The 26,753-nt window shown below is 51.7% G+C and overlaps 1 protein-coding gene across 2 annotated transcripts in view; it reads right to left on the bottom strand.

The window, feature by feature from the left end:
- Positions 1–26,424, bottom strand: part of SLC6A17 (solute carrier family 6 member 17) — a 33,803-nt gene extending 7,379 nt beyond the window's left edge. For both annotated transcript variants that reach the window (XR_010030831.1, XM_063178173.1), the window contains exons 1-10: positions 26,157–26,424; positions 15,882–16,295; positions 10,036–10,193; positions 8,521–8,647; positions 6,851–7,032; positions 5,324–5,434; positions 3,426–3,667; positions 2,957–3,149; positions 1,593–1,785; positions 1,120–1,279 (exon numbers count right to left, since the gene is read on the bottom strand). Coding sequence is in view for 1 of the 2 variants with exons in the window: in XM_063178173.1 (XP_063034243.1) it covers positions 1,120–1,279; positions 1,593–1,785; positions 2,957–3,149; positions 3,426–3,667; positions 5,324–5,434; positions 6,851–7,032; positions 8,521–8,647; positions 10,036–10,193; positions 15,882–16,167 (1,652 nt within the window). In the remaining variant the exon portion in view is untranslated. The remainder of the gene's footprint in view (positions 1–1,119; positions 1,280–1,592; positions 1,786–2,956; positions 3,150–3,425; positions 3,668–5,323; positions 5,435–6,850; positions 7,033–8,520; positions 8,648–10,035; positions 10,194–15,881; positions 16,296–26,156) is intronic.
- Between the last annotated feature and the right edge of the window lie 329 nt (positions 26,425–26,753).

Raw genomic sequence — 26,753 nt, 5'->3', positions numbered from 1 at the left:
CTTTTGCATAATATCCATTGTCGCAGACATCTTTTTACGAAAAATCCTTTCTTAGGATTTTTCCTCCTGAGAAGCTGAGAGGCCTCAGGAACAAAATGTAAACAATGGTTATCTGCTGCTGTGGAATGCAACAGGTGGATCTGGGATTGGTCTCGTGTAGATATTTAGATTTAGTGACCAGTCACGGCAGAGCTGGCTCTCTCTCTCTGTCCGAGCCAGCTGCTTTTGTTATCATTCTTCTCCATTCTATTCTTAGCTTAGCCAGCCTTCTGAGATGAAACTTCTCCTTCTATTCTTTTTACTATAGTTATAATGTAATATATATATATCATAAAATAATAAATCAAACCTTCTGAAATATAGAGTCAAATCCTCATCTCTTCCCTCATCCAAAAACCCCTGCGACCACTGTCACCATCCACAGATGTTTAATTGAGCTGCGCAGTGAGATGTTCTCCTCTCTGACACACACTCCCCCAAGGTCCAGCTCTCTCCCCCAGGGGCCTCCTGGCTGACCTTGGGCTCCAGGCAGTATCAAGGTGAGATCCAATCAGGGAAAAGGGAGGAAGAGCCTCAGGAACACCTCTGTTCAAGCATAGGAACAGGGGAAGGAGCCAATGGGGTGTAACTTAGGAGAAGCCCCTCAAGGGTGTCCCCAACATCCCCCATCTCTGAGTGAGAAAAACCTCCCAGGAGCCCTGATGATGCTCAAGGTAGAGCCTGAAGAACCCAGCTGACCATCACAGCATCCCTCAAGCCTGAAGAACTTGTGGAAAACTTAGGACAAGATTATCTGAGCGATATCCAGAGCTGCCTTTGCTCTGGACAACTTTTGAACAAGGAGAACTATGGGGAACAGCCTCCCCTTCCAGGAGGACCTGGAAGCCTCAGAAAAAAGGGTCATCACAAGTAACAGAGCATCACAACCAAGAGGAGATACCCATGAGAACGGGCTGTGTTACACCAGCGCAGGGCAAGAGGATCAAAGTGAGCCAAACTCCTGCCTCTATAATGATCCTTGGAGCATTTTCTCCTGGAGAAAAAGCCAAGAGGTGGAAGGAGAGGTTTCTAGTCAGGAGTTACACCCCAGTTATCCCTTTTGCTGCAGGAATTCCTTACTTCTTGGTGCCATAAATCCAGGCCACAGCGATGTTCTCCAGGATGACCACCACGGTGAGCGGCAGCGTGGCTGAGTAATCGTCAAACATGGTGACAAAATAGTTTCCAGAACGCTGCACAAAGATCAGCCCCACCACGAAGGCGAAGATGCAGCAACCGACTGCAGGGAGCAAACACGCCTGGTCAGCAGAGCCTCCTGAGGGACACCTGGACCTCCAGAAGGTCCATTCCCTGCATGGGCATGGTCAACAGAGCCTCCTGAAGGACATGAAGACCTCCAGAAGGTCCATTCCCTGCATGGGCATGGTCAACAGAGCCTCCTGAGGGACACCAGGACCTCCAGAAGGTCCATTCCCTTCATGGGCATGGCCCAGTTCACCTCCCACCATGTCCACCCTCTTCTGGAGTGACTCCTCAAGGCAATGGGGACCTCCCAGCCCTTCCCAAGGAGGTTGCAGGAGAAGAGGCCTCACCTGTGAACACTTCCTTGCGCACCTTGAAGGTGTCGATGATGGGCGTGGTGATGCCCGACATGGTCCCGATCATGCTCCCCAAGCCCAGGTTGATCAGCATCAGGAAGAACATGACAGACCAGAAGGGTGAGGCTGGGAAGTGGGTCATGGCTTCTGTGAAGGCAATGAAAGCCAGGCCAGTCCCTTGCACCGACTGTTGAGGTGGGGAGAGGACCAAAAGATGAGAAGAAGCTTGTCAGGGACACAGAGTTTGAGCCCCTCTCGGGTTTCCCTCACCAAACCCTCTTAAAGGAAAGAAAATCCCAGCATGAGTTGGTAATGACCCTGCTTGATTTGTACTGGACAGAGCTTCTCCCACCCCAGTACGACCCCTTTGCGCTGGGTAAAACAACATAGAATTGGATTCTCCATCCCTGGAGGGTCTCTAAAAGTTATTTTGCCAGATCCATGTGCCAGGATTGACACAGGGAGAGGCAATGGGGAGGGTGACCTGTTGCAGACATTTTATGAAAAATTCTTTCCTTAGGACTTTTCCTTCTGAGAAGCTGAAAGGCCTCAGGAACAAAATGTAAACAATGATTATCTGCTGCTGTGGAATGCAACAGGTGCATCTGTGATTGGCCCATGTTGGTTCTTTCTAATTAATGGCCAATCACAGTCAGCTGGCTCAGACAGAGAGTCCAAGACAGAGCCTTTGTTATCATTCCTTCTGATTCTATTCTTAGCTAGCCTTCTGATGAAATCTTTTCTTCTATTCTTTTAGTATTAGTAGTATTATTAATACTATATATTAGTAATAATACTATATATTAGTATACTATATATATACCAAATTTTATATATATACTATATATATTATATATATACACATGCACATATATATATATATATATATAATATATCATATATAATATATCATATATCATATATCATATATCATATATCATATATATACACCGTACTATATATATACTATATTAGTATACTATATATATATTAGTATACTATATATAATACTAGATATTAGTACTATATATATTACTATATATAATATATAGTACTATATATTACATATATAGTACTATAGTATTACTATAGTAATACTATAGTATTACTATATATTATATATAGTACTATATATAATACTATATATTAATAATAATTAGTAACAATACTGGTAGTATTATTGATACTATTTATTAGTATTAGTATTAGTATTTAGTATTTTTAATGTAATATATATCACAAAATAATAAATCAAGCCTGCTGAAACATGGAGTCAGATCCTCGTCTCTTCCCTCAACCTGAGACCCTGTGAACATGGTCACAGTCCTGCTGGTCCCTCCAGGAGTGCCACCAGGTACCTTGTTGAGCTCATCCTCCAGCAGGCAGGCGTCCAGGCCCAGCTCTTTGAAGTGCCCCTCTTTCACCGTCATGATCACCCTGTACATCTCGTTGTAGTCCTTGGCAGTGAGGTGGGAGAAGTTCACGTGGGGTGGGATGAGGTCATGGCTCAGCACATTGGTGTTCAGGTAGCCCAAGATCTTCTCAGCGTTCCTAAGGGAGAGCAGAACTCCTCAGCTGATGCAAGGCACCTGAGACATGCTGGATTCACAGCCCAGCTGCAGATTGAGCCCATCTTGGGCCTGGATTTTAGCTTGGAGGAGCTCAATGTCCAACTCCCTGAGCTACAGAGGTGCATCCCTGCAAATCCAGCTCCTGACCATCAGGAATGTGGGTCCACCAAACCCCAGCATCATCCAGCTCCAGACCCACCACAACTGGCAGCATCAAAGACCTGCCTACCCCAAACAGAGAAAAAGCAAATCTTACTCCACCACGCATTTCTCGTTCATGATGTTGGCCTTGAAGCCCAGCACAGCGAACACAACCAGGGTGGCCAGCACGGACGTGAAGAAGTTGATGAAGGAGACGAGGGTGGCATCGAAGTGGCAGTTGTTGTCCTGCTTGTTGTAGCTGGAGAAGGCAATGACCCCCCCAAAACCCAGGCCCAGGGCGAAGAAAACCTGCGTGGCTGCTTCACGCCACACCTGGGGGTCCAGCATCTTGTCCAGCTTGGAGGAAAGACAGAAGAAGGAGTTAGGTGTTCCCAAAGCCCACCCCAGAGTGACATTAAAAGGGCTGAGGTGGTTTTGGGGGCATCTGTGGCTGCTTTGGTGGGGTGGTGGAAGGAAATGATCTCTAAGGCTCCTTCCAACCCAAACCACTCTGTTATTCCATGATCAGGTCTGGCTTTACCCAGCAATCACAGATCCTTCTCATTGCGGGAATCTGTAAAATCAGAGGGGTTTGGGAAAGCTGCAAAAGGCCTCAGAGACAGCAGAACTGTGATTGGAGCTAAGTAGTAGCCATGAGATTGGTCAGCAGAAAAATTACTTAAAAAGTAGAAAAGCAAGGACAGATAGAACAATCGTCTGTGTATTAACACTTGTCCAGAATAACTCCCTAAGCTGCAGAAAAGTTTATCTAGCAAGATATTAGGAAGTTTGAAGCATAATAATGGAGCTCTGTGCATTGTGTTTTAAGGCTTGCAAGCAGGTATTGTATTCGAAATCAGCAAGCATTGTTTTAACCAAAGGTACATGTGCTGATAGTGGTTGGATAGAACTACTGTCACTATAGAATATATACCATACAGATATAAATACTGTCAATGTGCTTTTGCTTTGTGTGATTGGGCAAAAAACTTATAAAGTGAATTATAACATTGAGTTCTTTGTCTGCTACTGGGGATGTGAGCTGATGGCATCTTCCCATTGTCATAGCCATGTAATGAGACTGATGCTGAAAAATAAAACAGCTCAAGGATGTTCCACAGCAGTCCTGTCCCATTTATGATTTGTACACAGACCCCAGCTGGTGATACTCCTCATTCACAGAGAGGGAAACTGAGGCACGGAGAGGTCAGGACACACACCACAAACCATATAAAACAACGACGTACTAGCAAACCAATCAGCATCATAATTGCCATCTTAACCACCATGTCCATCATCCTCCTTCCTATCTCCCCTATAATCCTTACCATTGTCTAAGAAATTTAGGATTACCTAAACTGAAGGCCTTCAAAGCCTTAAACAAGAGTTAAACCCTCTTAGTTTCTGCTGTGGTCCCCCCAGCCATGTTCTCCCTCTCCCAGGAGCCAGAGCTGCAGCCTGGAGACCTCCCAGCATCATTCATCAAGGAACCATAATTAATGTCTTCTAACAGCCTCGCTGGCTGAGCTGATTCATCTACATCTCTGCCTAATTAATTAATTAGCTGCTTAATTAATAAGTGCATACCACCAGCAGAGGTTTTTCTGCCAGCCAGCATCTCTCCATTAAATCTTTGTATTTATACATTCCCTTGGGCACCTCTGTGCCCCCCAGAAATATATTGGGGGGCACAGAGGTGCCCAAGGGAATGTATTTAGAAATATATTAAAATACTGATATTTCAAATATTGATATTTGAAAATTTTAATAGAAGCAATAAATATAATGTTGCATCTGGGTAGCTGAGGATGGAGTCTGTGAGGCTCATGGCTGTCCTGGCCACATCCTGAATTTTGGGAGCCACTCCACACCCTGATGATCTATCAGGATCCCCAAGTTTGGGGCTGGTACTTTGATTTTCGGGATGGGGAGGAAAATAAGGGGAATAATAAGAGAATAAGGGAAAATAGGGCATGACCAGCCAGGAGGGAAAGTAGAACTTGGAACTCTCACCTTGGGTGTGAACATGTGCATGATCCCATCCACTGCCCCACGCAGCAGCAGCCCCCGCACCAAGAAGCAAACAAGCACCAGGTATGGGAAGAGGGAGCTGAAGTACATCACCTGGAGCAGGAGGGATGAACACACACACAGCCTCAATTCCTGCCCCTGGGCCCAGCCACCCTCCCACCCAGCACTGGGACAGCTCACAGGGGGGAGAAGGGAGCGTTTCCCTCCCCAGGATGGGGCTGGATCCCCAGGGATGAACTGTGGGACCCCTCGGGCAGGATGGTGCAGGTGGTTGGGCAGCGGCCAGGCTGAAAGGGACCTGGGGGCACTGATGGGCAGCAGCTGGACATGAGCCAGCAGAGTGCCCTGGTGGCCAAGGAGGCCAATGGCTCCTGGCCTGGATCAGGAATGGTGTGGCCAGCAGGAGCAGGGCAGGGATTCTTCACCTGTTGTTCCAGATTGCAAGGCAAGATGTTTTCCATTACCATCTGTATGGCAGATTTTCTTTTGTCAAGTGGGCAGTTTGCCTTATCTCTCTCTGAGTGACCACAATCACTCCTCCGTCGGGAGGGGACATCTGCTGATAACAGCTATTGAATGTCCCTGCATGGCTGATAAGAACGACAGCATCCCATTGGGAGATGTGAGCCCAGAGGGAGGAGCCAAGCATTCCTACCCAGATATAATCTGGAGATTCTGCAACACCAGCACAGCTTCTGCACTGGATTGCCCAGAGGAACAGCAGCTGCCTCTTCTTCCCCTGGATCTTCAGAGGCAGAGACTGCACCTTTCTCCAGGATCCCTGCTCCAGCAGAACCAGCCCTGACACTGCAGGAGGGCTGAGCCACAATTCCAATGGGACTGCTGCCAGCACCCTGACCCACAGGGTGTCAGGTTGGGCTCTGACTCTGTCAGTGTTGTTTATCCTGGAGAAGAGGAGGCTCAGGGGTGACCCCATCACTCTCTACAGCTCCCTGACAGGAGAGTGCAGCCAGGGGGGTCAGGCTCTGCTTCCAGGACAAGACAAGAGGACACAGCCTCAAGCTGCACCAAAGGAGCTTTAGGTGGGCATTGGGAAGAAGATCTTCACAGAACAAGTGAATGGGCATCACAAGGGGCTGGCCAGGGAGCTGCTGGATCACCATCCCTGGAGGTGTTTAATGAAAGGCTGGATGTGGCTCTCAGTGCCATGGTCTGGCTGACAGGGTGGTGTTGGGCCACAGGTTGGACTTGATGTCCTCAAAGGCCTTTTCCAACCTAACTGATTCTGTGAAGTGCTGGAGCTCAGGGGGATTCTCTGTGCTGGTGACCAAGGCCTTGCTGCACGTGTCAGTTGGATTAAACCTCTTCCCTAAACCCTCTTCTGATCTTATTCTGGATCCCTCCAGAGGTGACCCCAGCTTTTGGGGGGGTGTGACCATCCCAGGGGACACAGCATTCCCCTGGAAATGGGACACAGGACAGTGTGCCCAGCACGTTCCTGCTCCCAGGACAGAGCCCAGCCAGGCTCAGGTGGCCACCAACACCCACCTTCCCCGAGGACTGGATGCCTTTGATCATGGCCAAGCCAACAAGGCTCCAGGCCACCAGCAGACACAGGGTCATCTTCCAGTTGAGCCCCCCGCTCTCAGAGATGGAGTTGGAGATGTCCAGGGTCTCCCGGTACCAGAAGTAGGTGGTGGCTGAGCTCCTCTCACATTCTGGCTCCACAACTGCAGGAGAGAGGCAGGAGAGCATGAGGGGAGAGGCATCCACTGTCTCCTGGGCTGGTCAGATGTCAGAGACCTGTCACAGACATCTTTTATGAAAAATCCTTTCCTTAGGATTTTTCCTCCTGAGAAGCTGGGAGGCCTCAGGAACAAAATGTAAACAATGGTTATCTGCTGCTGTGGAATGCAACAGGTGCATCTGTGATTGGTCTCATGTGGTTGTTTCTAATTAATGGCCAATCACAGTCAGCTGGCTCGGACAGAGCCTGAGCCACAAACGTTTGTTATCATTCTTCTTTGCTATTCTATTCTTAGCCAGCCTTCTGATGAAATCCTTTCTTCTATTCTTTTATCACAGTTTTAATGTAATATATATCATTAAATAATAAATCAAGCCTTCTGAAACCTGGAGTCAGATCCTCATAGCTTCCCTCATCCTCAGACCCCTGTGAACACGGTCACAGAGATCTGCTGGAGGCAGCCAGGGAAGGGAGAGACACCTCTGGAAACTGAGGGGCAGAAATTTATGGGGCTCATTCTTAGCAGGGAAAAGAAGAGACAGGATATAAAACTACTGCTGGGTGAAAATGAGATGTTAAATACGGGGAGAGACGTTTTCATTTGCTATAAAACCTTTCAGAGAGTCCCAAGCTGATGCTCAGATGTTATAAAACCTCATTAGCTCCATCCATGTCTCAGTCAGGCAGTGGAGCAACCTCTGCCTGATTCTCTCTGCCTCCCTCCACGGTCCTGGGTCAGAGCCTGGCCTCAAGCACTGAGGCAGCCTGGAAATACCATCAGTGGGGACTCTGGATTGCCAAAGTGGCATCAAATCCCATTCTGGATACCCAAACTGGTATCAAATCCTATTCTGGATTCCCAAACCGGCATCAAATCCCATCAGTGGGGATTTGGGATTCTGGATTGCCAGAGTGTCATCAAATCCCATCAGTGGGGACTCTGGACTCCCAAACTGGTATCAAATCCCATCAGTGGAGATTTGGGACTCTGGATTCCTGAAGTGGCATCAAATCCCATCAGTGGGGATTCTGGGTCGACAAATTGGAATCAAATCCCATTCTGGATTCCCAAACTGGCATCAAATCCCATCAGTGGGGTTTGTGGATTCCCAAACTGGTATCAAATCCCATGAGTGGGGATTCATGATTCTGGATTGACAAACTGGCATTAAATCCCATCAGTGGGGATTGCCCACTGGATCAGACCCTGGATTCCCAAACTGGCATCAAATCCCATTAGTGAGGATTCTGGATTGACAAACTGGCATCAAATCCCATCAGTGGGGACAGAGAACACCAGAGACACTCATCCAACCCAAGGGGAAGTTCTTCACATGGTCAGCTGGACCAGAGAGGAACCTCTACCTGCTGTGGCCCCATGTTCTGCTGGGCTTGGTGACATGTCCCACAGGGTCCCAGAGCCCCCCTCCCCTGGTCCCTGCTCCCTCCCAGCCCATTCCCTGTGCCTCACCAGCCACCGAGCCGTTCCTTACGATGGGGCACTCGCTCCAGGGCAGGGGGTACTGGAAGGACTTGAAGAAGTAAAAGATGCTCCAGCCAATGATGACGTTGTAATAGAGACCAACAAAAAAACAGACCTGGAAGGGAGGAAGGAGGAGAACACAGCATCAAACCACAGGGCAGTGAAATGTGCCCAGAGCACTTCCGGGGCTGCTGGGATCAGGGGTGGGAGCATTCCCAAACCAGCCCCTGTCATAGACATCTTTTCATGAAAAATCCTTTCCTTAGGATTTTTCCTCCTCAGAAGCTGAGAGGCCTCAGGAACAAAGTGTTATCTGCTGCTGTGGAATGCAACAGGTGCATCTGTGATTGGTCTCGTGTGGTTGTTTCTAATTAATGGCCAATCACAGCCCAGCTGGCTCAGACTCTCTGTCTGAGCCACAAACGTTTGTTATCATTCCATTCTATTCTTAGCTTAGCTAGCCTTCTGATGAAATCTTTTCTTCTATTCTTTTAGTATAGTTTTAATGTAATATATAAAATAAAATAATAAATCAAGCCTTCTGAAACATGGAGTCAGATCCTCATCTCTTCCCTCATCCTCAGACCCCTGTGAACACCGTCACAAGCCCCTAGCCATGGGTGGAGCTGCAAAAACACCTCTTGACCTCTCCAGCCTCCCCCTGGTGTTACAGGAGCTTCTTTGAGCCAGGTCTCATAAGCTCTTGGAGGTCTATTACTCACCCAAGATAGCTCAGCTACCTTTGGAGGCATAAAAATCAGCAGGATGGCTCTTGTTGCAGTGTTGGAAACAAAAAGGTTTATTAAAAGGCAAAATAACAAACAGAAAAAAACTGAGCTAAGTGCAAGAGGTTCTTGCTCCTGGTAAAACACCTCACAAAAGCCATTTGTTTCTTTGTTCACTTCTTTTTCTAGTAAATTGATTAGGTGAGACTTTTTAGCTCCTGTCCAATTGGCTATCCTTAAGTTTGAGGTGAAGTCCCCCAAGTCCTATGAGGTGTCTTTTCACCTAATCGGGGACAGGAACTTCTGGGGTCTTTTCCTTTTTGAGGAGACAAAGGATAATTTGTCACTCTGTCAACAAGGGGCCCATTCCTACAGCCTGGGGCTGCTCGAGGTTTGCCTCACCCTGCAGACCCCGGGGTGGCCCTGAAGGGTCCTGGGGTGGGGCTTGAGAGTCCCCAGAGTGAGGCTTGAGGGTCCCCAGGGCTGGAGGGACCCCGGGTTGGCCCTGGAGGGTCTCTGGGGCTGGAGGGTCCCCAGGATGGGGCTGGAGGGTCCCTGGGGCTGGAGGGTCCCAAGGGCACTGTTGGAGGGTCCCCTGAGTGAGGCTGGAGGGTCCCCAGGGCTGGAGGCCCCTGGGGTGAGGTTGGAGGGTCCCCAGGAGTGGCCCTGGAAGTTCCCGGGCTGGCCCTGGAGAGTCCCCAGGGCTGGAGGGTCCCTGGGGTGGCCCTGGAAGGTCCCGGGGTGGCTCTGGAGGGTCCCAGGGCAGGGCTGTGCTCACCAGGCAGCTGGCGTAGCCGATGCCCCCCAGGCGGGGGCAGATGTAGTTCCAGACGCCGATGCTGCCCCGGCGGATCCTCTGCCCCACGGCCAGCTCCAGGAAGAACAGGGGCAGCCCGATGATGATGAGCAGGACCAGGTAAGGGACCAGGTAGGCACCTGGAAGGGGAGAGAAAAGTCATTCCTGATTGATCTCCCTGCTCCGAGGACAGATGGACAAGCAGGGCAGAGCTGGGCAGGCTCTGCCTGGTCCATCACTTCATTTGCAAACAGCCTCAAGTTGTACCGTGGGAGGCTGAGATTGGATATGGGGACAAATTTCTTCATGGAAGGATGGTCAGGCACTGGCACAGGCTGTGCAGGGCAGCAGGGCAATCCCCATCCCTGCAAGGGCTTAAAAACCGTGTGGGTGTGCCAGCTGGGGACATGGGCTGGCGGTGGCCTTGGGCTGGGTTTATATTTGGACTCAATGATCTTAGAGAGGTTTTCCAACCTAAACGTTTCCATGGTTTTGTGGTCCAGGAATGCAGATCAGAGCTTGGCCTGAGGAGAAGCTGTGGAGAGGAAGAAACACACATGTGGAAGCAAAGGCTGTGGCATTCCCTGCCAGTGTGGATCATGTGGGATTGACCCCAAGGTCCCCAAGGACTCCCTGAATCCACACAGACAAATCTCCAATGTGTCCTGGATTGCAAAGCAATGTGCATTTCATTGCCATCTGTCAGAGATGAGGCAGTTATCTTCTGTTCATTGGGCAGTTTTCTTTATCTCTCCTGCGGCCAATCCTCCCTCCAGATCTCTTCTGTTCATGGCCACTGAGTGTCCCTGCAGGGCTGATAAGAACTACAGCATCCCATTGGGAGATGTGAGCCCAGAGGGAGGAGCCAAGCATTCCTACCCGGATAGAATCTGGAGATTCTGCAACACCAGCACAGCTTCTGCACTGGATTGCCCAGAGGAACAGCAGCTGCCTCTTCTTCCCCTGCATCTTCAGAGGCAGAGACTGCACCTTTCTCCAGGATCCCTGCTCCAGCAGAACCAGCCCTGACACTGCAGGAGGGCTGAGCCACAATTCCAATGGGACTGCTGCCAGCACCCTGACCCACAGGGTGTCAGGCTGGGTTCTGACTCTGTCAGTGTTGTTCTAGTGTACTGCATTGTTTATTTTATCCTTTTATTTTGTTCCCCAATAAAGAACTGTTATTCCTGCTCCCATATTTTTGCTTGAGAGCCCCTTAATTTCAAATTTATAGCAATTCAGAGGGAGGGGGTTTACATTTTCCATTTCAGGTGAGGCTCCTTCCTTAGCAGACACCTGGCTTTCCAAACTGAGACACCATGTGCAAAGAGCCACCTCCATAAGCTGACCCCTGGGGACACAGCCACATTCCTGGAGCTGTCCTGTTCCCCCTGTCCCAACACATCCCCCTGGACATCCCACATTCCCAGCAGCAGCATCCCCATGCCATGTGCCACGCTGCATGGCGAAGGAGTGGAAACAACTCAGATTAAAACTCAATTAATGTCTGTCTGAGTGCTGGGGCTGGAGGAGCTGGTGGTTCCCGAAGCAGAAGCGATGACCGTAAGGGATGCGATGACTCACGCTGCAGCTCCTGCCTGAGGAACAGCTCCAGCTCCTGCCAGCAGCTCAGGAATGGCCTCAGGAGAATGTGCCCGGCTCCTGCAGGGTAGCAGAAGGTCCAAAGACAACCAAAATTCCCGCCTGGATTGACACTCCAGTGACAGCCACCACTGTCACAGACATCTTTTATGAAAAATCCTTTCCTTAGGATTTTTCCTCCTGAGAAGCTGAAAGGCCTCAGGAACAAAATGTAAACAATGATTATCTGCTGCTGTGGAATGCAACAGGTGCATCTGTGATTGGTCTCATGTTGGTTGTTTGTAATTAATGGCCAATCACAGTCAGCTGGCTCGGACAGAGCCTGAGCCACAAACCTTTGTTATCATTCTTCTTTGCTATTCTATTCTTAGCTAGCCTTCTGATGAAATCCTTTCTTCTATTCTTTTATCACAGTTTTAATGTAATATATATAATAAAATAATAAATCAAGCCTTCTGAAACATGGAGTCAGATCCCCATCTCTTCCCTCATCCTGGGACCTCTGTGAACACGGTCACACCCCACTCCCCAGGCCAGGCAGGACCTGGGGCAGAGGGTGCTGCTCCAAGCAGGGACTCTGCAGAGAGAATCAGCCCCAGCACGGGTGGGGATGGTGTGTTAAAAATGGGGGCAGGGAGAGAAATTGAGTGTGGGAATCCACAAAATCAGAGGGGTTTGGGAAAGCTGCAAAAGGCCTCAGACACAGCAGAACTGAGATTAGAGCTAAGCAGCAGCCATGAGATTGGTCAGCAGAAAAATTATGCAAGAAGTAGAAAGTAAGGACAAATAGAACAATGGTCTGTGTATTAATGCTTGTGTAGAATAACTCCCTCAGCTACAGAAAAGTTTATCTAGTGAGATATTAGTGAGTTCTAAGCTTAATAATGGAGCTCTGTGCATTGTGTTTTAAGGCTTACAAGCAGGTATTACATTTGAAATAAGCAAGCATTTTTTTAACCCAAGGTACCTGTGCTTATAGTGATTGGATAGAACTACTGTCAATATAGAATATATACTATACAGATATAAATACTGTCAATGTGCTTTTGCTTTGCGTGATTGGTCAAAAAACTATTAAAGTAAGTTGTAACATTGAGTTCTTTGTCTGCTGCCTGGGATGTGAGCTGGTGGCATCTTCCCATTGTCATAACCATGTAATGAGACTGATGCTGAAAAATAAAACAGCTCAAGGCACATTCCTAGCAATCCCATCCCATTTGTGATTTGTACATAGACCCCAGCCGGCAATATTGAGGTGCAGCAGCCCAGGGTGAGTGGGAGGGTAAAAGGAGAGGCAGAGAGCAGAGCTGGAGCTCAGGGAAATTCAGGAAGGACCACGAGCATCCCATCTGTGCAACACTCTCCTGGCTATCTGACCCTACAGATGGGTGGATGTGAGGCAGATTCAGATGCAAATTTGTCCAGCATTGGAGATTTCCTTGCTGTGGTGCCTGTAAAGGTGAGCAGCTCATGCCTGTGCAGCACCAGGGCAGAGCTGGCAGCCCGTTCTGGCTCCCGGCACGCCGAGTCCTGGGGATTTGGCTGCAGCCCATGCTGGCAGCAACAGCAGCCTCTCTCCCCCGCACACACCTGCTGGGGAACAGCAGGGAAAGCAGCCACAGCCACCGCATCCTGGAGCTGCTCAGAGCGCCAGGAAAGCTCTGTCTGTCTGTCTGTCCGTTCCCCCCAAATGTCGGAGCATCGGGGGCAGGACGGTCAGGATGGATGGAGATGAGAGATCTCTGCAGCCAGGGTGGGAACTTGTGGGTTATTGCAAAGGGCCTGGGTGCAGGGCCCTGCTGGGAGCTGCCAGCCACAGCTGGAGCAGGGCTGAGAGAAGAGAGGGGCAGAGAGGATGAGAGGGTAAGGGACTAAAAGGGGTAAAAGCGTAAAAGGCAAGAGCTAAGAGACAAGAGCTAAGAGCTAAGAGAGCAAAGTTCCCGTTACAATACCATAAATCTTATGTGTTGAATATTCTCATTCTCACAAACCAATCTAGTACAAGATACAAATCCTATAGCATTTATGTACAGCCTATAAGAATCATTACATTACCCCACTGTGTTACATTTTAAACCCTAAAAACTCCTCTTTGGGCCCCTTCTGCCAAGCTGTAGGGTCTGCTCTGACCCTTGGGCCTGTCTGCAAGCAGAGGGTGTTGTTCCATCAAAAGGGGATCACCTTCATCTGGCCACACCATTGTTTTCCAGTTGTTCAGTACCTGAGGTATCTCAGAGCTTGCTTTCATTTCAATCTTGCTTATAGTTTCCATATTCTCAAAATCTTTTCCCAGGCAATCATATTTATAAGGCTTTCCTGTTTCATCTTCCTCAACACCCAAACCCCTGCACTGCTCAGCTGAGGAAAAACCCCCCAAATAACAGGACAGCAGAGGGCTCAGCCTAAGCTGAGGATTTTTCACTGAGTGCACTAATTATGGTTGATTACAGATTGCTGTGGCATGGGGAAACTGAAGCACAGCCGGGTTAATCCTTGCAGAGAAGGAGGATGCTGGTTCTCCAACCTCTGGCTCTAAATCTGGTTCTAAATATCCTTTAATGGGGAAATCTGTTTCTAAATCTCATTTAATGGGGAAAACTTTCTTGGCAATCAGAGGCCAGCTGTGTGATGAAGCTAGCAGGGCTGTGCTGACCCCTCCCAGCCCTGAATTTGGGGTGAACACCCATGAAGAGCTGTGCTTAGCCAAAACCAAGCCAAACTGAGCCAAGCAGGGCTCTGGGAGGTGCTGGGATGCAGGAGTCAGGCACTTCCAGCTCCATCCTGGATGGGGAGGGAAGGGAATGGGGCTGAGCAGCCCTGGGAGGGAGGGGAGTGCTGACTGCACTCACAAATTACTCATCCTGATGTGACACAGGAGATGTTTGAATTATTGAGGGCAGCTGCAGGGCTGGGGCCATGGTAAAAGATGGAGCACTGGGAACACAGAGAGGACAGGGGCACTGTCCTGGCTCCCTCCAATGGGACTGGGTTTGGATTAATAATGAGGAACCCACCCTCTCATTGGTGTCATGAAGGGTGGTGGGGCTCAGCACAGCTGGGAGAGACCTGACCCTCTGGGCTGCTCTGGGAAACCTGCTGGACAGACCTCAGCGGGTCAGAGAAAGAATTGAATAGATAAGGAAAAATAAACAACCTTGAAAACCAGAACCAAGGAATCGCAACTTCTTCCTTGGTCACACGGCTGGGAAAAAAGACTCTTTAATCCCTCAGGAGCCATTTCAGCAACACCAAACCCGAGCCCATCCCTGCCGCATCTCTCACCTCCTCCATTCTTCTGACGTGTCTGGTGCTTCCCCATTATTGTAAATAAAGTACGCATAGTTCTTAGTATAAAGAACTAGAACCACCCCAAGGGCAGTCACTGTGCCACAACCCAACCTGCTGGACAGATCTCAAAGAGTGGAATAGATAAGGAAAAATAAACAACCCTAAAAACCTGAGCTGAGGAATCTCAACTTCTTCTTTGGTCACAGGGCTGGGAAAAAAAGACCCTTTAATACCTCAGGAGCCATTTCAGCAACACCAAACCCAAGACCATCCCTGCCCCATGTCTCATCTCCTTCATTCTTCTGGCAGAGGTAGAGTAAATAAAGGTAAATAAAGTACACATAGTTCTTAGTATAAAAAACTAACACCACCCCAAGGGCAGTCAGTGTGCCACAAACCAACCTACCGGACAGATCTCAGCAGGTCGGGTTGAGGTCAGAGAAAGAATGGAATACATAAGAGAAAATAAACAACCTTGAAAACCAAAACCGACGAATCTCAACTTCTTCTGTCGTGGGGTTAGGAAAAAAGACTCTTTAATCCCTCAGGAGCCATTTCAGCAACACAAAACCCTAGCCCATCCCTGCCCCGTCTCCATTGTTCTGGCAGAGGTAGGGGAAGCACCAGATGTTGCTGGCACTTCCCCATTATTGTAAATAAAGTACAGGTAGTTCTTATTATAAAGAACTAACACCACCCCAAGGGCAGTCACTGTGCCACAACCCAACCTGCTGGACAGATCTCAGTGGGTCAGAGAAAGAATAGAATAGATAACAGAAAATAAACCTTGAAAACCAGAGCTGAGGAATCTCGACTTCTTCTGTCACGGGGATGGGAAAAAGACTCTTTAATACCTCAGGAGCCGTTTCAGCAACACCAAACCCGAGCCCATCCCTGCCCCATTTCAAACCCCGAGCCCATCCCTGCCCATGTCTCACCTCCTCCATTCTTCTGGCAGAGGTAGGGGAAGCGCCAGACGTTGCCCAGCCCCACGGAGTAGCCGATCTGCGCCAGGATGTACTGCAGCTTGCTGTTCCACGCCGGCCGGTTCTCCGCCTCCAGGTCCTCGTCCCCCTCCTTCTGCTTGTCCCACGCGTCCCCTGTCACGTTGAGGACGCTGCGTTTGTAGTCCACGGGCTCCTGGTGGGCCAGCAGGTCGGCCACCGACTCGGTGACATGCTCGCTGCTGTGCTCCCGCTGCGTCACCTTGCTGTTCTTCGGCATCGGGGCGGCCCCGCGGCGGGATCGGGCACGGAGGAGGAGGAGGAAGAGGAAGAGGAGGAAGGTCCTGCAGGGAGCAGCACAGAGGGGGAGCTACAGCTCGGGCCTCACCTCCTCTTCATCAGCAGGACCTGTGTGGGGGAAGGGTCAGCCAGGGTCAGTTGGGTTTGGCTTATCTGCAGTGGTACGGTGGGAAGGGCAGCACCAGGAGAGAAGGGTGAACATCCCCTGTGATTGGGACCTGGAGCACCAGGAGAGAAGAAGGGTGTCCACCACTGTGAGCTGGTGGGAATGGCAGCACCCAGAGAGAAAGGTGTCCACCCCCTGTGAGCTGGGACCTACAGCACCCAGAGAGAAGGGTGTCCATTCCTGCAGCACCAGAAGGGAAGGGTGTCCATTCCCTGTGGTTTGGGACCTGCAGCACCAGGAGAGAAAGGTGTCCACCCCCTGTGAGCGGGTGGGACCTGCAGCACCCAGCGAGAAGGGTTCCCCTGTAAGGAGAGAAGGAATTCCCTGTGATTTGGGAAACCTGCAGCACCAGGAGGGAAGGGTGGCCATCCCTTCATGTCCTGGGACCGGCAGCAGCAGGAGAGAAGGGCATCCATCCACTGTGTCTGGGACCTGCAGCTCTCAGAGAGAAGGGTGTCCACCCCTTTGATTTGGGACCTTCAGCTCCAGTAGAGAAAGGTGTCCATCCCCTTTGAGCTGGTGGGACCTGCAACACCCAGAGAGAAGGGTTCCCCTGTGAGGAGAGAAGGAATTCCCTGTGATTTGGGACCTGCAGCACCAGGAGAGAAATGTGTCCATCCCCTGTGATTTGGGACCTGCAGCACCAGGAGAGAAGGGTGTCCACCCTTGCAGCACCAGGAGAGAAGGGTGTCAATCCCCCATATCTTGGGACATTCACCTGAACCTGGAGGGTGTCCAGCTCCAGGAATGATGGACCAGGAGCAACGTTCTGGTTGAGAATTAGAGAGTACCAGGATGGTATGGGTTGAAGGGACCTTAAAGCTCATCCAAGCCCACCCCTGCCATGGGCAGAGACACCTTCCATGGACCAGGGACACCATCCATGGACCAGGGACACCTTGCATGGACCAGGGACACCTTCCATGGACCAGGGACACCATCCATGGACCAGGGACACCATCCACTGTCCCAGACCGCTCCAAGCCCCATCCAGCCTGGCCTTGGACACTTGCAGGCATCCAGGGGCAGCCACAGCTGCTCTAATCCCTGGAGAAATGGAGAAGAGCCTCCTGTGTCCCAGAGAGAGGAGTTTCCCTGTGCTCCAGGGGACAGTGACAGGTGATGACAGGTCACATCCCTGTGACATCTCCCCTGTAACACCTCCAGGCCAGCAGCTGAACCTCACAAGGCCTGACACCAAACCCAGCCTCTGCCCTGCCTGTCCTGCTCCCTCCCCTCCTGACCATCAGCACAGCCCCAGCTTCGCTCCATGACAGCTTGGGAGCACTCAGGGCACGGTGACACATGCCCAGGCTACCTCTGCATCCCAGAAAGTCATCAGGAGTGACTGAAAAGCCTTGGAGCCTGATGCTCAATCTCCCCAGGCAGCTTTACAGCAGATAACAGCTGCAAAAACAGCAGCAGCCAAGGCAAAGCCATCACCCCTGGCACCTTCACTTCCCCAGCCTTCAGCGTGGGTCAGGAGGAGCAATCCTGCACAGAAGCACCTCAGGAGATGCCCAGAATCCAGCCCAGCCCTGCAGATTTCCCCCCTGCCTCAGAAATCTTGGGCTCATTGTGGAAATCTGCTCCACTGGGCTGGGGATCCCCAAACTGGGAAAGCACCATGTCCTTTCTCTCCATACTGGGAGCACTGGGGTCAGATGGGGCAGAGACTGGAGTCAAACTGGATCATGGTGCAATATCAGCTGGGGAGCAAAACACAGAACTGCCACAATAAATCCCTCAGCTTGGAAAAGGGACCCTCCTGAAGAGCTGCCCTCTCCTCTTTGCTGTCCTCTCCATCTCTGCTCCCAGGGGACACCAGGCTGGTGCCTGGGCCATGGTGGTGCTCTGCTCCCAGACCTGACTCACCCCAGCTGGGTGCAGTACCACCTCTTCCCACCCTGGGGGCTTTTCCAGAGCCATTCCCAGCTCTTCTCTCCTGTTATAAGTAAAAAATCTGCCTTTTTTTTTTTTTTTTTTTAGAAAAAAAAAGGTTGCAGAGTGAAACCAGTGCTGCCAAGGTGAAGTTCTACCTGTTTTTTTGTTATTGTAACCATCAGTCATTTTCATTAATTGCTCCTTTTGTATCAATATAGTCCTGCTTGGGGCTAAGTTGGTGGTTCTTCTCCCCAGATGGGTGAGAGGCGGGGACATAAGAGAGAATGCAAAATAACCTCGGGACCAGCATGCCATGAGAAGCTACCCCACCAAACTTACCGAAAAGACCCCAAAAACAATGAGCCAACACAGAATTAAGAGATCAGAGTGATGTCTGGACATAAGGAACAGAGTGCTGAGCCTGCAGAGATGCCGAGAACCTTTGCTGTCCCTCATCCTGAGCAAAGACCTCAGCTGGAACCAAGACCACGAGACTGGAAAACCCAAAAGCTGTAACACGGGGTATATCCCCACTGTTTTCATGAGGATGGGACCCTCAGCTCTGCCCTTCAGTGGATAAAGCTGCACATACCTTCTCCTACGAGTCGCCCTGGGAGCAGCGATGGAGAAGCTGCAGATCCGTCGAGCTTCCCAACCTTGAGCTGATCACTTTTAACAAAGGCATTAAAAGGAGAAAAAGCCTCCTGCCCTGTTTATTTCATCTCCTCTTGGGCATTTTTTGCTCCAGCTCAGCCCACAGTCCCATCCCTATTCAGGGCAGTGGGTTCAGCCCAGGCAGCAAAGCCCATCAGCCAAGCACCGGGAGCAGGAAACCTCCCCCTCAGCCACCCTCACCTCGCTGTTTTCTCACCCCTGTCGGAAGTTCCCCCTTTGCCAGGCCCTGTTCCTATATGAAAAAAAAAAAATAAAATAAAAATCTATTTTCAACTGTCGGCTGCATCCGTTGCCAGGCAACCATCTCGGCTCCACATCTTTCCTGGATCCGGCTCCTCCGGAGAAGCCGCTTGAGTTATTTTGTCGAGGCCAGGCCAGCGATGTTTAATTTCCTAACGAGGGCTCATTCACAGCAGCCGCTCGCTGCTCGATCGTGGCAATTACCGGCACGTGGCTGCCCGGGGCTGGAGCATCCTCAGCCGGCTGGGGATGGGCGCGGAGCGCGGCCAGGGCACCACCCGGCAGCCAGGAAAGGGCAGGATTCCCATCAGCGCTGGGTTTGTGCAGAGCTGGATAAATCACCCACGGGCTGCTCGCTGCTCCCTGTCTGCTCAGCAGCTCCTGCAGAGCACCAGGAGGGCTTGGGGTTCCAGTAGCTCTTAGGATTCTCTGAAGTTTCTCTTTAGGACCCATAAAATATCTCTTTAGGATCTCTAAAGTCTCTCTGTAGGATTCTCTAAAGTTTCTCTTTAGGATCTGTAATGTTTCTCTTCAGGATCCCTAAAATATCTCTTTGGGATCCCTAAAGTATCTCTTTAGGATACCTAAAGTATCTCTAGGATCTCTAAAATATCTCTTTAGAACCCCTAAAATATCTCTTTAGGATCCCTAAAGTTTCTCTTTAGGATCCCTAAAGTTTCTCTTTAGGATCCCTAAAGTTTCTCTTGGGGATCCCTAAAATATCTCTTTAGGATCTCTAAAATATCTCTTTAGGATCCCTAAAGTTTCTCTTGAGAACCCCTAAAATATCTCCTGAGGACCCCTAAAATATCTCTTTAGGACCTCTAAAATATCTCCTTAGAATCTCTAAAGTTTCTCTTCAGGATTAGGGAGAGAGCCAAGAAGATCCAGGACATGCTGGCCAAGCCCCCAGAGTACAGTGACCCACAGTGAGGGCACCCAAAGAGCTTTTTGGGGACACCCCAAGCCCGGGGAGATGCCAGCTCCAGGGTAGGTGGTGCTGAGCCAGGGGTCAGCACAGACCCCACAGCATCCCTGTGGATCCCAGCCTGTTCCTCTCCTCAGTTTAGGTCCCCCCAAGTCGTTCTGAGGAGCTGGGAGGCACCAGGACACAGATCCTGAAAGAGCAGGGTCCTTCCAGCACCCACAAAGCCTCAGAAGCTCTCAGAGCCTTGGAGGACACTCCAGACAGCAACGTTCCCAAAGGATCTGGGAGAGGAGCAGGGTCCTTCCAGCACCTACAAAGCCCCAGAGCTTGGAGGACACTCCAGACAGCAACGTTCCCAAAGGATCTGGGAGAGGAGCAGGGTCCTTCCAGCACCTACAAAGCTCCAGAGCCTTGGAGGACACTCCAGCCAGCAACATTCCATTCTGGGAGAGGAGCAGGGTCCTTCCAGCACCTACAAAGCCCCAGAGCCTTGGAGGACACTCCAGACAGCAATGTTCCCAAAGGATTTGGGGGATCAGCAGGGTCCTTCCAGCCCCCACAAAGCCCCAGAGGCTCTCAGAGCCTTGGAGGACACTCCAGCCAGCAACATTCCCAAAGGATCTGGGGGCTCAGCAGGGCTGCTTTAATGGGATGGAGATGGGCTCTCCAAACATTAGCAGGAGGGTGAAGGACAGGTACAAGTCTTCCCGTCCATGCTCAAGCTGAATTAGAGGGGAAAATCGAGCAGAGATCCAGATCCTGCTCCTGGCATGGCTCTGGCAGTGCCCCGTGGCTGCTTTGGGGAGTTCTGCTGTGTCCCCACGCCTCAGCCCCAGCCTGAGATCCTGGCAGAGACCCCAGCTGGAGGAGAGAGGATCATTCCCAATTCCATGAGCACACCCAGCCTTCTCCATCCCCATCCCTGCTGGGAATGGGAGATGAGCCCAGGCAGAGCCTGCACGAAGCCACCAGCCCACACAGACAGGAAGAGGGCCCAGGGAAAGCCAGGTCAGCAGGGCTCTTCCTCCTCATTTCCTCAGCTTTCTGCACCAGCCCCGAGGGCTGCACCCTCAAACGAAAAAGCACAGCCCAAATCCATCTGAGAAAGGTATTTCTGCGCATTCCTTTGGTAGGAAAAGGGAATTTAATCAAAAAATCATCTGCCAAAAATAACAACCACCCTGTGAGAAAGACAAGGCAGATCAGCTGACGAGCAGGAGCTTTCCGGGCTGGAGCGAGATAGAAAACCCTTGTCACTGACAGATGGAGATTCAGCTTGTTTACTTAGTCCCCATGACCTTAATTTTCTTAAATGTGCATTTTTTCCTCTCTCTTTAGAAGACAGATTAGGGTCTTTGAGAGCCCATGGCTTGCAAGAACCTCACTTGTGCTGCCAGACCAGGGCTGCCTTTGCACCCACAGCTTTGCCCAGGTAAAACCAGCACTGGTGGCACCCAGCTGGAGAGGGAACGTGGCTTTTGCCACAGCAGGACTCTGGAAAGGACCAGTTTGTGCTGCAGGCATTACAAGGGGAGGGAATAACTCACCTCATCCTGCTCCATGTCCCTGAGTGCGTCCTTGAATGGGATTCCCACTTCCCTGGTCCCAGTGGAAACCTTCACATGGAACTCATCAGACAGCAAACACCATTCCCTGAGCCCTGAGCACCATTCCACCATTCCCTGAGCCCTGGGCTGAGTCCAGGGCTCCTGCTGGCACAAAGTGAGAGTCCCCATCCATGCCCAGGTGGCACAGGGTGACCCCAACCACCTCATCCCTTTCGACTGGTGTGGGAACCACCACAGCAGCAGATCCAAGGCACGTGGGACTGGTTTGCCACGGGACAAACTGGATTTAACCCACCAGGGGAAGGGCAGGGATGGAGAAGCTCCTGCCTTGTCACACCCAGGGGTTTAATCCTTGCTCAGAGCTTCCCATTGATCCCAAAAGCAGCCATGGGGAAAATCTGATTTTTCGGTGCTATTAGGGGTGAGTGAAGATTCCCCATACCCCCAGCCCTGACAGCAGCATCACCAAAGGTCAGGGGAGGAGGGAAGCTCCTGCCTTGTCACACCCAGGGGTTTAATCCTGCTCAGAAGCTCTCAACAATCCCAAAAGCAGCCATGGGGAAAAGATGCTTTTTGGGGTGCTATTTGGGGTGAGTGAAGATCCCCTAGACCCCCAGCCCTGACAGCTGCATCACTAAGGGTCAGGAGAGGAGGGAACCTCCTACCTTGTCACACCCAAGGGTTTAATCCTGCTCAGAAGATCTCAACAATCCCAAAAGCAGCCATGGGGAAAAGATGTTTTTGGGGTGCTATTTGGGGTGAGTGAAGACTCCCCACATCCCCAGTATCGCTAAGGGTCAGGAGAGAAGGAAAGCTCCTGCCTTGTCACACCCAGGGGTTTAATCCTTGCTCAGAGCTTCCCATTGATCCCAAAAGCAACCATGGAGAAAATCTGATTTTGGGGTGAATGAAGACCCCCCCCAGACCCCCAGCCCTGGCAGCAGCATCACCAAGGGCCAGGGGAGGAGGGAGGCTCCAGGCCATGTGTCCTGGCTCTGCCCATCCTTGCTTTCTTGGGAAGGCAGCTGGGGAGCAATAACAGGCTGGAAATGTGTCAGCAAAGCTTTCAGCTGGGCCTGGGAGAGCAGGGGAAGGCAGGGAGGAGATGGGGATTTACAGCAGAGACGAGGAGAGCAGCAAACGTGCTCCGGGTCCAAATGATGGGGTGCAGGGGAATCTCTCCACTCCTGTGTCCAAATTCAACATTTATCCCTCATTTGGGTCCAGAAAGGAGAAACTGAGGCAGGAAAAGCCACAAGATGAGATTGGGTGAATTAAAAATGAGCATTTCAAGCCCTGGGGACTCTGCTGGTCCCTCCCTGCCCCAGCATTAGCATTTCTCCCCCTTCAGCTTGCACAGAAATCCCCCAGAGCTCCTAAAGGAGAGGGCAGAGATGCTCCTGGTGCAGCACCCAGCTCAGCAGGCCTGGGAAGCTCCAGCTCACCCCATCAAGGTCACAGAGCAGGGAAAGGAGGGAGGAGTGGGGACAGAGGAGCCGAGGGATTTCGGGAGGTGGAAATCTACTCTCAGCTCGGGGCTGGGAGAGCTGAGCATCAATTTGCAGCTCCTGACACACACAGAGCCAGGGAAATGCTGCACCCAGGGCAAGGCTGCTCAGTGAGGAGGGGAGCCTGGCCCAGGGAGGAGAAGGGACAGATCCAAGGTCACCAAGGAGCAGAGGAGGAGGAAGGAGCACGGATCCCTCCTGTCCTCCCTCTGTGCTGCACAGCCAAGGGCCAAGGGAAGGAGACCAGGATGCTCATCCCACTTTGGTCCAAATCATGAGAAAACCATCTCCAGGCCCCTTCCTGCTGCTCCCTGAGGTCAGGGGAGCCTCTGTGCTGGGGTGGGGATGGCCCTGGCAGAGCTGGTCATTTGGGAAGCATCCTGCTCCTCCAAGCCACAGGAAACCAAGGGCAGGGCCCTCCCAGCACATCCAAACTTCTCTTCAAAGCCCCAAGGAGAGATTCCTGCCCAAGGCAGAGTTTTTGCAGCTCTGCCCACCCCTGCCCTGCTCTGAGGAGTTTCCCACAGCCTCCACCACTCAAACCTCCCTTTTCCACCAGAGAGACTGGTCCAAGACACCTCCATCTTAAATCTGCTCCTCCTTGCCCGGCCTGTCGCTCCTTGGAAGAAGGGTTTTCCATCTGGGGTCATTAGGGCTGCTCCCATTGTCCCCTCGTTAAAACGAGCCCTGCTAATGTGTGGAAGGGACACAGGGCGACACAGTGCCACCAGGAAAGGACACAGGGCGACACAGTGCCACCAGGAAAGGATGCAGGGCGACACAGTGCCACCAGGGCTGTCCCCTCCTCACACCCACCCCTGGGGAGGCACAAACTGCAGCTGGGGTCGGTGTCAGAAGGTGACAGAGCGCGGGAAGCACCCCAGGGCTGGCTGGGGTTGAAGGCAGCCCAGCCTCTCACATTTCCCCCCCGAGCTGGAACCGCCCCTCGTCCTTCCCTTCCCGCTTTAGCATCGTGACACAGGAGAGCTGATGAATCAGAGCTGCCCCCGCTTCTGTCTTACACCCACCCCGCTGGCTGAGAGCGCCCAGATGTTATAAATATCCCAAATTCCTCTCCAGAAATCAGGGCTGGGGCTGCACCAGCTCTGCCCAGCCCAGGTGGGTCTGTCCCACCTCAGAGGGACACGGCTGTGACCCAACAGCAACTCTTTGTCCCCAGGAGGTGCCAAGGAACCTCCAGATGGGTTTTGCTGGTGGATCACAGGAGGAGCAGCCCCGGGTCCAGAAAGGAGAAACTGAGGCAGGAAAAGCCACAAGATGAGATTGGGTGAATTAAAAATGAGCATTTCAACCAGGTGGGTCTGTCCCACCCCAGAGGGACATGACTGTGACCTTACAGTGACCAGGAGGTGCCAAGGAACCTCCGGATGGGTTTTGCTGATGGGTCACGAGAGGAGCAGCCCCGGCACTCGGGATTGTCACGAAGCTTTGAGCTCATGGGTTCATGGGCTTAGGGCTCCCTTCATATCTCATTCTGTGAGCTCATGGGTTCGTGGGCTTAGGGCTCCTTTCATGGCTCATTCTGTGAGCCCGTGGGTTCGTGGGCTTAGGGCTCCTTTCATGTCTCATTCAGCAGCATGAAAACACACACAGCTGCAATAACGTGACACCAGAGCAAAGGCAACCATCATATGATCCCTTCAGGGCTGGCTTGATTCACCAGATGATCGTTTTCCACTTAGACCTCAGCGATCCTTTGTAACTCACCCACTTCCAGCCAAAGGTTACTGAACGAGCCCCAAACCAGCCGAGATTTACCCTAAAAAGCAACGAAAAGGCAGCACCCAAAGCCCGCCCTGATTGCTGCTTTTCCCCGTTGTAATTCATGGAGCTGCTGCTACGTTTGTAAACAAACAAACCCAAACCCAGCCTGGGATGGGGTAAAAGCAGGGCTGCTCCTCCCAAGGCAGTGATTTCACCTGGACGTGGGCAGGTCAGCATCTGATTCGGGGTGAATCTGATCCTCGTGACTCCAGCTCTGCTGGAACTCCAGATTTCTCTGCAAGCCTCAAGTAGCAGTGGAGTCACTCCAGATTTAAACTGAACCCTTTTATCCCTGCTGGTTTCAGCAGAGCCATCTCCATTCCATCCCAGTGGACAGCTCAGACCCACATTTTATTTCCCTGGGAGCAGTCACAGCCCCAGCCAGGTTCCTTGACCTAGTCCTGACACCTCTGGAGGAATATTCACAAGGAACTCTCCACCCTGCCGAGAATAGCTCCGCTGCCGCCCTGCTCCGGGTTTTTTTCCTCCCAAGACCAGAAATAGTTACATCAGCTCCTGATGGATTGGAAGCTCAGGTGCTTCAGACACAAGGCGTGATCCAGGGAGCAGCATTTCACCTTCTGGGTCCTCTACAAAGAGCTGGGAGCAGATTCCTCAGCTGCTTTGAGCCCCACATTCCCGGAGTGATGGAAATTTGGACCAGCCCAAAAAACACACCTTTGGGTCTATCCAGCGTGCACAGAGGGCTCCCCACACCCAATCCTGGGAATTTCACCAGGAAATTCCCATTTCCTGGTGAAAAGGACGCCAAACCCTGTTTTCTACCTCAAACCAAACACTCAAGGAAGAGCACAAAAATAAAAGAAGGGACAAATCCCCCCACCACCACCACCACCACCACTCCAGGGACCAGGACTGAAATATTCATTGCAGCCCAACGCTTTCTCCTCTCCCAATGTTATCGTCAAGGTCAACCTGGAGGCTGCATTCCCACCCATCCTCACACGGGATGAGCCCCCCCCAGCAGCAGGAGCCGGGCAAGCACCCAGATCCAATCCCGGCCGTGCCCCCCCAGCCCCTGGAGTGCCCCCAAATGTTCCCCCAGCCCCGGATGCCACCACCCCGAGGGCCACGCCTGATGCCTCCAGGCTGGGCTGTCCCCTCCATTAACCTCACCCAGGTCCTGAGCATCTTTTCCCCGCTGCGGAGGGGGCACCAGGGCGGGCAGGGCGGGGATGAGGGGAGCATCCTCACCTCGGCGCTGCGGCTGCTCCTTGGGAGGATAAAACCAACCCGATTCCAGGAGAAATTCGCCCGATCCCGGAGGAAACAGCGCAAAATCCGGCAGGAATCACCAGGGGAGAGTGCGGGCGGAGGGAGGTGGCAGGGAGCCGGGCAGACGGGAGCGGCAGCGGCCGGGAACGGCGGGCAGGGCTCGGGAAGGGCTCCCGGGGGATGCTCCGAGGTGCCGGCGGCTCCGCTCCGCTCACGGTCCCCGCCCGCCCCGCCGCCGCCGCCCGGTGGATGCGCGCTGGGCTCGCCCGGCCCCGCCGGAGGGAGGCAACTCCGAGCGGCTCCCGGGAAATCAGCGGAGAAACGGGATAGAAAATTTAAAATAAGAGAGAAATTATAAAAGAAAAAAAAAAAAAAAAATCGGCGCGAAGGGACACGCAGCCCCTGACGCAGGCTTGAGTCACCAGCGCTGCGCGTCAAAGCTGGGGTGCCCGGCCACCCCCCCTGCAACGAGGGAGGCTCTGGCAGGCGAAAAAAAAGTAGCGTCGAGTCCTGACACAAAGGGGTGGGTCTGGTTTTGCTGTGGGGAAAAGAAAATCCCTTTAAAATGGCCCTGCT

The sequence above is a fragment of the Melospiza melodia genome, chromosome 28 (genome assembly GCF_035770615.1).
Source record: "Melospiza melodia melodia isolate bMelMel2 chromosome 28, bMelMel2.pri, whole genome shotgun sequence".
Classification (NCBI taxonomy): domain Eukaryota; kingdom Metazoa; phylum Chordata; class Aves; order Passeriformes; family Passerellidae; genus Melospiza; species Melospiza melodia.
The sequence above is the reverse complement of the archived record's forward strand: the minus strand, read 5'-3'. Positions and strand labels throughout refer to the sequence as shown.